This window comes from Pteropus alecto, unplaced genomic scaffold (genome assembly GCF_000325575.1).
Source record: "Pteropus alecto unplaced genomic scaffold, ASM32557v1 scaffold20, whole genome shotgun sequence".
Classification (NCBI taxonomy): Eukaryota; Metazoa; Chordata; class Mammalia; order Chiroptera; family Pteropodidae; genus Pteropus; species Pteropus alecto.
Genome location: NW_006436298.1, coordinates 9,992,315 through 10,003,968, shown reverse-complemented (window position 1 = coordinate 10,003,968; position 11,654 = coordinate 9,992,315). Strand labels below are relative to the sequence as shown.

Sequence of the window (11,654 nt, the reverse complement as noted above, 5' to 3'; positions counted from 1 at the left end):
TGTTCCAAGGGCAAGTGTGTCATTTACTACTAGTAAAATATAGCTAGTGATATTCATTTCCCAGGATTATTGTGAGAACTGAGAGCAATGATAACTCATGGTGTCTGGCTCCTAGTTTGTGTTTAATTAACATGTGTTTCTGCCTTCTTTCACTCCTTCACAAGTCTTTAATTTCTGGTTCAAGTCCCTTTTCCTCTGTGGTTCAGTCTCATGACTCTGGTGATCTTGACCTAAGTAATTGCTCCCTCTTCAGCATTCATTATTCCCTGACTATATCAGTATTTCCAAATCACTTGCATCCTATAAAATTAATAGATCTTTTGAGAAAAAGGAATTTTTTGAAGAAAGAAGTTTGGAGAACACTGTATCCTAAAGTCTCCTCAGAGATTGATAATGTGCATACTCAGAAAATTTTTGTGATAAAGAAACCTGTTTAACTTCATTTTACCAAGCATTTTTAAAGCAATCATGAGAACTCTCAACTGACTCCCATTTCCCCCCCACCCCAGAAAACTTAGTAACACACTAAGCTCTGTGGGTTATGCCATTCATTTGAGTTTATACAGTGTTTTTGACATTATACTTTATTTAATGCCTTATGTATTTATGCCTTTAATCTTCAGTTAGAAATTAAGTTCCTTTAGGGCAATGTCCAATGTACTTTATTATATCTATGGCCTTGAATTTAGTAGATATAAGGACTTCAAATAAGGAGACCGTGAACTGTGACTTAAAGAGTGGATAGGATATCTGGTTCTTGAATTCCTTCTAAATTCCTTTTATCTTTCAAAGAAAAGTACAGTTTGCATTACTGCTAAATAAATATATCTTAAGCTTTGTGTGTTATATATGGGGAAGATAAATGGTGGCAGGTAGAAAAGAAAGAGAGGAAGAATAAAATAATTTTCACTTCTTTTATTCATATCAAATCAGAATATTATGGGGCTTATAAATTACAATGCATTCTTTCCGAGTGGTGTGTTGATGGAAGGTGGATTTGATTTTTAGAAACAGCCAAAAATCAATGAAACCTATTCTGTCATTTAAGGTCAAGCAAATTAATAGTTTTTAATGTTGAAAAAAAATTTTGTGTCTTGAAAGGATTGAGACTGGTTTTCTTGAGTGGTTTATAAACAGATTTTGAAAACAATTTCAAAGAAGAAGTCTAATATTTTGAGCATTTGGAAACATTGTGAGAACATGTATAACTTATTAAGATGATGTCTTTGAAAATAATAGTCATTTATAAATATGTTTTGTGCTTTTTGTTTAAAACAACCATAACCCAGAACCATTTTATTACAGCCAGAGCTCATAATATTTACATAGAACTGTGTCCTCTTTATTGCCTCTTACCTCCTGTCTTTTGGCCTTTTTACTTCATATTTACATATTCATGCAGAGGTGGGGAATAAAAAGAAGGTGAAACTATACCAATTTTATTCCTGATTAATGATTTTTATGAAATTCAGTAGATTTTTGACAACCATTAACTGCAGTGAAGTTTTGAGATCATCTCTTAATTTAACTGTCCATGCCATCTCTGCTTCTTTTTTTAGCATAGTTAAATTTAAACTTATCTGAGCAGATAATTGCCATCTGTATTATGGCCAATTTTATCCATGGTCCACTATTAAATGTTTAACCGTATATTCAGTCTTTAGTCATTTGGCAGAGGAAAGTAGTAAAGAGTATTTTTATTTATGGAAGGGGAGAAAAGTTGATAAAACTATTTGGGGGTACTTACCAGCATGATAAACTGGAAAACTATAGTTTTCATTTTAAACACTATTTTGTGTATGTTGTACTGATGAAAATTCTTTTTGGAATACATAGGAACTAAGTGCCGACAGAGACTCTCCTGAAATTAGCATTCTCTCGAGTACTGCTATTAAAGTATCTGAATTGGTTGCTGTAAAGGAGAAATTGTTAATAGAGCCACAGAAGATCTTAGCAGGATCAAATACATTTTCTGAGTTTGGAAAGGAAGTCACATTGAGTGTGACTTCCGAAGAAACCAAGGATGAAGAAAGCTCTCTTGAAACGTTTGTATCTGCCTTAGAAAAGTTACTAACATCACCAGAAATCACCCAGGAAGAAAGATTGTTTGAAATAATGAGTGATTTTGAACCTAGAGAGTTGATGAACCCATTGAGCAACTCTCCAAATTCCACATCAATACCTTTGACATGCCACAGAGATTTACTGGAAAACACAAAGGATGATGCATTGCCAGCTGAGTTGTTAGCAGCCTTAAACACTTTGTCAGAAGCCAAGGTAGGGCCCATCTGTCACAGAAATGAAGGAGGCAGCAGTCTCAGTGCTGAAAGTGAATGTGTAGGAATAAAGCCCAACATTTCTCAGACTGATGAAGATTGTACACAAATATCAGAGGTGAATTTTGAGTCTCTTTGTTCTACTCCACCATTTGAACAAGATTCCAAGTTATCCGAGTTGCAGGACAAGCATCTTTCAGTGCAGCAAGTAAGTGTAAGTATGAGTCAATGATTTTGCTTTTTATAATGACTTTTAACAAGTCTTCATTGCCCATATACTTTATTTTAAATTCAAACCTTCTACTCAAATATTAACACTCCAAAGATACTTTTTGACTTTGAAGTGTACAGTGATCTTTTTAGAGGTTCCTGGGGTAGAGTTTTCAAGAGGGTTAAAGTTAAAATAGTCAAGTTTCTCCCCAGAAGACCTGAGAAGATATATTATTAAATTGCTTATACAAGGGGAGGAAAGAACTCTTTTTTAAAAAGGAAACATGGAACACTTAATGACTTTGAGTGTCATCCTTGGTGAAGGGCCACACTAATCTCTTTATTGTTTCAATGTTAGTATATGTGTAGCCGAAGCAAGCACAGAAAGCTTTACCAGAATTTTTCCTCTTAGCTCAGAAAGTCACTATGTCTACCTGGGTGCAGAGTGGAGATGAGATACCCCACATTAATTTCTAGTTGGATGTAGAATGTATGCAGTTGGGCACCTAGGAGAGGGAAAAATTATGCCTGGCTTTAGCAGAACTTTACATTCTGTATCTGAGGATACTATCATGTGGCAGTTTCTGGAGTTTAGAATTCCTGAAATATTATGCCTGGAGACCTTGAAGAGACCACTTGCCAAGTCTCTTTTTCATGTTGAAATTTTTGAAAAAAAAAAAAGGTCTTTATTTTTTCTTGATTAAAATAGTAGTACATCCTCATTATAAAAAAAAAATTCAGACATTACAGCAACACATAATAATATAGTAAGAAAAAGTCTCCCACAATTCCACTTCCAGAGATAATCACTATTAACAATTTCATGTCTCTGTCTCCAATTTTTTTCTATGTGTATTCTATGTGTTTATTTTATATAAATGGGATTATATAGAATGCTTTGCAACTGTTTTTTTAAATTTAATAATACATCTTGGTTATCTTTCTGTGTCAGTGAATGTTACCACTGACATGTTTTTCCCTGCTGAGTGATATTCTACTGTATGGCTACTCTGTGTGTGTGTGTGTGTGTGTGTGTGTGTAATTTTTTTGATCAGTTCACTAGTGATGGTTATTTGGATTATTTTTTTTCTTTTCTTTTTTTCTTTTGGCTATTACCAAAATTCTCCTACAACACATTCTTGGGAAGATTTAAATAACATGATACTAAGGTCATGTTGCAACATACACACCTAGAATAATATTACTGTATTCAATTCTGGTAAAAAAAAAATCTCAAAGCAGATATAATATGATGAAAAAAATTTCAGAAAAAGAGAAACTAATCACAGGGATAGGGCATGAAGATTAAATTAAACATTCCAGTATTCTAATCTGAAATGACGTAATAGGAAATCGTGATGGTATTGATAAAGTGAGCATGAACTTAGCAAGTCTTCAAGAAAAAGAATCTTTTAAAAGTATAAAGAAGACTGATTTCAAACAAATCAAATTAAATACGCTTACTCAGCTGTAATAAAAATATGAACCTTGTTATCTTCAGAAGCTTTGCAAACTATATAAATAAGCTCAAGAAAGGTTTATATGATATGTATAAAAATATATATCATGAAAATTAAATCTATAATGGATTATTGAAGGGAAGTTAGAGCCATTCGTGATGTACTGTTAACCTGTAGATTGAGGTTATATACTATCTTGTTCCACAAAATATCATTTACTGCACTCTAAGATAACAAAATACTAGTCTGAGTAGAGCACTGATCTGGCCTAGTGTGACAGCTACCCATTTCCTATGAAATTAAAGCACCTAGAGTGACCTTAGGTTGGCTCTTGACTTTATAGATGAATATTGATAAGAATAATTTTTACATATGCTCTGCTTGCCTTAGGCTTTTAAATATACGTTGTTCTTTATTATATTAATTATACAGTTTTTCACTATGTTCACATATGTCCGGGTTTTTGTACTTTCATCTTATAAAAGGCATTAGTATGTAATCAAAAGACAGTATAAAACTTACTCTCTTTTAGTTTTAATTTTTTTTGCATTGTTGTAATTATTCGTGTATGTATTTATATCTTATTCCAGACTCTAGAAGACTCAAATCCACTTGGAAAGCAGACTTTGGTGCAGCAAAATGCCATCTCTTGTGATCCACTAAATAATAAAGGAAATTTAAATCCAGTGGAAAATAGCTCTGACCAGGACACTCCATGTGTATTAAGGAGATCATCCAGAGTTAAAATAGGCAGATATGCAAAGCACACAGATGACATGTATAAGATGCCAGGAAAGATTTTACCAAAAATACTTGGCTGTGAGAATCAAACAAATAATAACTCTTCAACTGAAAATTTCAGGTATGCTATGAAATTATATTTTTCAGATATGCTATAGACTTTACAGATAATTCTATGCTTGGGACATTAGAGTCAGTGTACAGTTAACCCAAATAAAGAACTTTTTTTTTTTTTTTTTAGTATTGTATTTTTATTTTGCAGTTTTTTTTTTAACCCAGGAAACTCTTTTTTTTTTTTTTTTAAGACAAAATAACGGGAGACTTGTATTTCAGCATAATGCTAGTTTTATTTATCTTTTAAAATAAGTTTTAATTAACATCTATCACCACACAATTATAATTTTTTTTTTCTGGTGATGAGAACTTTTAAGATTTACTTTCTTAGCAAATTTCAAATATATAATATGGCATTGTTGTCACCGTGCTGTACATAACATCCCCATGACTTATTTATCTTAAAACTGGAAGTTTGTACCTTGTGACTACCTTCACGCCTACCTCCCACCTCTGACAACCACCAATCTGTTTTCTGTATCTGAGTTCAGGATTTTTTTAAAACTTTATTAATATAATTTTATTTATGGTAATAATAAAATGATTTTATGGTTTTACATTACAAAAGTTAGTATTATTTATACCTGCCTCTCTGAGAACTCTCAAATATAGCATTTCCTATAAATTGTGTCCATTAACTTTATCAGAATGTCAGTGGAAATAATCATTTGTGTTGGAAAAGTTCCCACCTCCATTTCAGACACAGGGTCACAGGTTCACCCAGCAAAACAGTTTGTGCAGTTGGTACTGAAAATCATAACTTTTAACAAGCATCCTTTTTATAGATAAAAGGAAACTTTAATGTATTGACATGAACCTGAATTTACTCTTGAAGTGTTTTAGAAAGGCATGCATTTGAGAGTAGGAATGCTGAGGAATCCACGACTAACTACTTAGTATGTAAATTATGTTCTCTCTTGTATCACATGTAATGACTGCTACTTGTATTAATGAGCTAGCGATACAGTAAGAAACAACAGTGCCCTTTCAAAGCCAAAGGTGGTAGTGGAAAACTTTTATGATTTAAGGCTTATCTTTCTCTGTTAGCTGCATCACTTGACAAGCATCTCCTCTCCTCTTCTTCGTTGCATCATAGCTAACACCTAAGCTGCTGAGACTTCTTTTCCTCCATCCAGACAGCACCATTTGCTGCTTTGTAAAAGTGTCACCCCAACTTAGTGATTCAGAAGTCAGAGTTTGGGTTTTTCCTTTTTTTTAGATTCCACATGTAAGTGAGATCATATGATATTTGTCTTTCTCTCTCTGACTTATTTCACTTATCATAATGCCCTCAAGGTTCATCCATTCTGTCACAAATGGCAGGATTTCCTTCTTTTCCATGGCTGAATAATAATCTCATTGTATAGATACCACATTTTCTTTATCCATTCATCTATTCATAGGTTGTTTTCATGTCTTGGCTATTGTAAATAATACTGCAGCAAACATGGGAGTGCAGATATCTTTTCGAGATAGTGATTTTTTTCCTTCAGATAAATGTCCTAAAGTGGAATTGCTGGATTATATGGTAGTTCCATTTTTAATTTTTTGAAGAACCGCCATACTGTTTCCATAGTGGCTGCACCAATTTACATTTCCACCAACAGTGCAGAGTTCCCTGTCCACATCCTTAGCAACACTTGTTATTTCTTGTCTTTGTGATAATAGCTATTCTAACAGGTATGAGTATTATCTCATTGTGGTTTTCATTTTCATTTCCTTGATAGTTAGTGATGTTGAGCACCTTTTCACGTACCTTATCTACATACATTGGCCATTTGGATGTCTTTTTTTGAAAAATATCTTTTTAGTTTCCCATTTTTAAATGAGATTCTTCTTTTGCTATTGAATTGTAAGAGTTCTTTATTTATTTTGGATATTAACCCCTTATCAGATATATGACTTGCAAACATTTCATTCAGTAGGTTGACTTTTCATTTTGTTGATGGTTTCCTTTGCTCTGCAGAAGCTTTTTAGTTTGATGTAATCCAACTTGTTTATTTTTGCTTTTGTTGTCTTCGCTTTTGGTGTCAAATCCAGAATATCATTGCCAAGACCAACATGAAAGTGTTACCTTCTATTACCTTCTGTGTTTTTTTTCTGTGAGTTTTATGGTTTCAGGTTTTGCATTCAAATATTTAATACATTTTGAGTTAATTTTTGTGCATGGTGTAGGATCGTAGTTCTTTTGCATGTGGCTGTCCAGTTTTCTCAACACCATTTATTGAAGAGGCTATCCTTTCTCCATTGTGTATTCTTGGCTCCTTTGTCATAAATTAATTGACCATACATGCATAGGTTTATTTCCAGGCTCTCTATTTTGCTTTATTGATATATGTGTCTGTTTTTATGCCAGTATTTTGCAGGTTTTGATCAGTGCTATACCACATGGCAAGTCCTCTTTTCTTGCAAAGAGCCTGCCTCTTTTCCCTAGAAAGTGAAGAGGGTGGATGGTTACATGTCAACTTGGGAGTGAGGGGTAAGAGATTTAGAATACTCAGCACTTGCAGTTGACTGCTCCTAAAGGAGAGAAACTCACAGATGGCACAAAGAAAAGGCTAGAAACCATAATGACTGGCATGCCTGTCACAGATTTATCTGCAGTTTTCTCAGGAGCTGTCTCCATACTTAAAACTGCCATGCTGTCTGACAACAGCTTAGTAAAATACCTTTGAGTTTCAAAAATTTAGTTAAAATTTGATATGATTCTTTGTGAATGGCTGTAGAGAATATGAGATTTTAAAAATACATTTATTTTTCAAGGATTCAGGATCCTGCTATAATGATTAAAGGCAAAAGGAAGAATGTGCATTCATCCAGACTTAAGAGTGGAGAACAGATCTGGAAAAACAGAAAACTTACAAGAAAAAATGGTGAGGTATATTTTATTTTTTTAAGTAAGTAACATAGAAACATAGAATTCTGGCATAATAAAAAGGAATTAGAAATTACCTATCTTAACTTTCTCATTTTACTGATGAAGAAGTCTGGGAAGGTTAAATGATTTCCCCTAGCATTGCACAGCTCAGTAGTAGTATAAGTGAGACTTGATCCTGACTTCTGGCTCATAGGATGATATTTTTTTCTATACTTATACTTTGGAGAGAATAGTTACAGAACTCTTTTAAAATTTAGATGTCTGACCTGTTTGTGGTGTGACTAACCTAATATAAGACTTGAGAAATCATACCAAGAGGAATAAATAGAGGAAAGCAGAAAGCAAAATTTATTATTCTTTGAAGTCGTTTCTATATTCCTATAAAACCTCAAAGAGTGAATTAAAAAACTATCGGAAACAGTAAGAATCTAGAAAGACTGGTTTAAAAATAATAGATAGGGCAGTTGGCAAAATTGAAATATAGACTGTAGATTAAATAATAATATTGTATCAGTGTTAAATTTCCTTGAATTTAATAATAATTTTGTTATATGAAAGAATGTCCCTGTTTTTAGAAAATATACTCTTAAGTATTAGTGGGTAATGAGGCATGGTGTATGCATATTGTTCTTTATGTATATATGTATTTGTGTGTGTGTGTATGTATATATAAAGAGGGTGGAAGAATGATTTAAAATGGTGGCAAGGTGGCTCCATAGTGTAGTGGTTAGCATGTCTGCTTTACACACAGAAGGGTTCACGCCCCACATGGAGCCATGGACCATACCCCGGGTGCGCCAGGCCCCCTGGGTGCATCAGCCCCCCCGAGTGTGCCAGGGTGCCAAGCCCCAGGTGCACGCCACAAGCGTGTGGGAGGAGACACCCTGCCTTCAGAGATCCAATTCTTAAGGGGAAAACGGCAACATCCATAGGTCAGGAGTAGAAGTGGTGGTATTGGGGGGAATTAAAGAGGGGAAAAAAAATAATAAATAAAATGGTGGCAAAATGTTAACAATAGGTGAATCCTTGTTCTGTGTTTGCAACTTTAGAATTAAAGTCTGAAATTGTTTTCAAATAGTTTTTAAAATTTCAGTAAACCAAAAGAAGACAAAGTAAAAACCTTTCATATATATACATATTACCCATTTAGAAAACAGAAGACCCCATTTATAATAGTTATAAAGAAAGAAAAATATCTGCTTATATACCTAATAAGAATATCTGTAAGAAGAGGGTTTAAAAATTCTGCTGAGAAACATTTAAAAAAAGACTTGAATAAATGGGAAAAAAAAGCCTTATTCTTGACCATAAATATTCAGTCTTGTAAGAAATTTACTTTTCTTTAAATTATTCTATAAATTCATGAGAGCTCAATCAAAACAATGAGAATAGTTTAAGGGACCTCTGGAACTATATCAGGCACACAGATACTTGCATCACAGGGGTACCAGAAGGAGAAGAGGGAGAGCCAGAAATTGAAAACCTTTTTGAAGAAATGACTGAAAACTTTCCTAACCTGGTGAAGGAAATAGACATACAAGCCCAGGAATTGCAGGGAGTCCTAAACAAAATAAACCTAAAGAGGCCCACACCAAGACACATCATAATTAAAATGCCAAAGGTTAAAGACAAAGAGACAATCTTAAAAGCAGCAAGAGAAAAGCAGTTAGTTACCTATAATGGAGCTCCCATGAGACTATTGGCCATTTTCTCAAGAGAAACTTTGCAAGCCAGAAGGGATTGGCAGGAAATAGTCAAAGTGATGAAAAACGAAGACCTACAACCAGGATTACTCTACCCAGCAAAGCTGTCACTTAGAATTGAAGAACAGATAAAGAGTTTCCCAGACAAGAAAAAGCTAAAGGTGTTCAGCACCACCAAAAAATAAAAAATATTAATAATAAAATGGCAATAAATACATATCTGTCAATAATTACTTTAAATGTAAATGGTTAACTCCAATCAAAAGATAGCGTGGCTGGGAAGGTGTGAAGATAGCGGACTAGGTAAAAGCAGGGTTCATCTCCTCCCAGGACCACACTGAAATTACAACCAAATTATAAAATAAAGTGGAGAATCACTTGAAGTTCAATTGATCATAATACCTACATCTGATAATATAAAGGAGCCATATTGAAGCTGGTAGGAGGGGCAAAGTCCTGAATCAGGCTAGACCCGCATCTGTGGGTGGTGGAGGATCACCGGGAGGGAGAGTGAGGCTACAGAGGCTCTTCTGAAGGAGAAGGGTGTCCTAGTTTCATCTGGAGGCTCTCCAGCTCAGGGTCCCAACTCTGACTGTAGAAACTAGAGGGAATTCTGGCCATCTGGGTGAGGTGGAAGGCGACTGAGCCCCTAGACATTCCTTTGAAGGACCCACACAAAAGCTTTCTAACCTGTGGACACTCACCCAGGATACCGGCGATGGGTCTGAGACTCACACAGGATTCATTCTGAAAAAGTCTCCATTACCTGGAATCAGAACGAGGGCTAGAAAGGCAGCCACCGTTATGCTTTAGTCTGGCACCCCTACAGGGTAACCTACAGACCATGCCAGCTTGATTGTGCAGACCCCTCCCACAGAGCCATTAGGAAGCTCTGGTCTGAGGGGAGCAGCCTGTCCTGCCTAACCTGCAGACTGCTAGGGGCAATTGTTCTTGGATCGCTGCCAAGCCCTAACCCGAGTGATTCAGAGTAAAGTATTCACAGCAGGGTGGCCATTGTTATGAGCAGCATTTCTAATCCCAGCAATAGCAGCCAGTGCTGTGAGCCGCATTTTATCAGTAGAGTTAGACAGATCACTGCTGCCAACATGAACCTGGCCAAATATCAGGGACCTGTGTTCCAGTCTCAGACAACAGCTGGTCTTGCTGCAATCTGGGTTGTCTGTGGAAACTCACAACAGTTACCAAATTTGCATCAAGCCTGAGGATGTATTGATCTGATTGCCATTGTCTCTCTGAGACCCCACCCCACCCTACCCACAAATTTCCCCAGGTGGCGCATTGACAGTGAACTGACGCAGCCCTGCCCTTCCCCTCCCCTGACCTCCTAATCCACACAGGCAACAAACTTTGGCTGACACAGGGTGGTCACTGCACGGTAATTAACAGCAGGCAGACCTTTGCTACCTGCAAGAGTTGCAATATTGTGTCCAGGGAGCACAGGGGTCTGTGGGAACATTCCTGACGACAACTGGTCTCACTGCGATCTGGGTCTATAGCGGGAATGCCCAGGCACGGAAGTTGCAGCAAAACTGAGGCCATATTGGCCGAATGGATCTTGTCACTTTGAGATCCCACTTCTTCCAAGCCACAAAGTGCCTGCAGCCCATTGACAAGCAGCCTCTTATGCCCTGTTTGGCTCTGGGGTTGAGCACTTAGTGCAGGCAATAGACCTAGGCTAGTGTAGTGAGCACATTTTGAAGAAAACAGTTGTGGACAGATCACTGCTGCCTGTATGAGCTACAGTATCTCTTAAGGGGATTGCAGGGGTCTGTATTGGCCTGACGGCCCTTAACTCCCTGAGCTCCTGCCCCATCCAGTATACAAAGTGCCCACCGTACATTGATAGGCAGCTGCCCCTGCTTTGGGGTAGCGCATTTAGGCCCAGGGTGGGCAGTAGTTGACCTTGCAACATGTGGAAACTTGTACATCAAGCCACAGAGACAGCGTGGGCATGTAAACTGACACTGCAGTGGCAGGGGGAAATTTACTTACTAGACCCAGGAGACTCCCAGAGTCCCTGCGCCACCCAACATGCATATCACCCAGAGGCTCATCTAGTTTCAGAGACTTATAGGCATCTGATAGGCAGTATCAGGCCTTGAGAAGCACTGGTCCCTCTGCTAAACTGCCGTAGGTCAGGGACGGGGGATAACCGAGAGCTGCCTACAGCGTTGTCTCTTCCACTTACCTATAGATCCAGCATAGACAACAACCATCAGTGGATTGCTTTGTAGTTCCCACCGGGTAGCCC

General features: G+C 36.7%; 1 protein-coding gene and 1 non-coding gene across 8 annotated transcripts in view; one reads left to right on the top strand and one right to left on the bottom strand.

Moving 5' to 3' along the window:
- The window catches only part of ANKRD31 (ankyrin repeat domain 31), a 141,632-nt gene that overhangs the window by 57,938 nt on the left and 72,040 nt on the right, over nucleotides 1-11,654 (top strand). For 6 of the 7 annotated variants that reach the window (XM_025047708.1, XM_025047710.1, XM_025047709.1 and 3 more), the window contains 3 exons: nucleotides 1,837-2,490; nucleotides 4,537-4,808; nucleotides 7,565-7,674. In XM_025047708.1, coding sequence (XP_024903476.1) covers nucleotides 1,837-2,490; nucleotides 4,537-4,808; nucleotides 7,565-7,674 — 1,036 coding nt within the window. The remainder of the gene's footprint in view (nucleotides 1-1,836; nucleotides 2,491-4,536; nucleotides 4,809-7,564; nucleotides 7,675-11,654) is intronic. The other variant, XM_025047707.1, reaches the window with a different exon arrangement.
- LOC112480663 lies at nucleotides 2,765-2,868 on the bottom strand. The gene has a single exon (XR_003046747.1). It is a non-coding gene; the product is annotated as a U6 spliceosomal RNA (small nuclear RNA).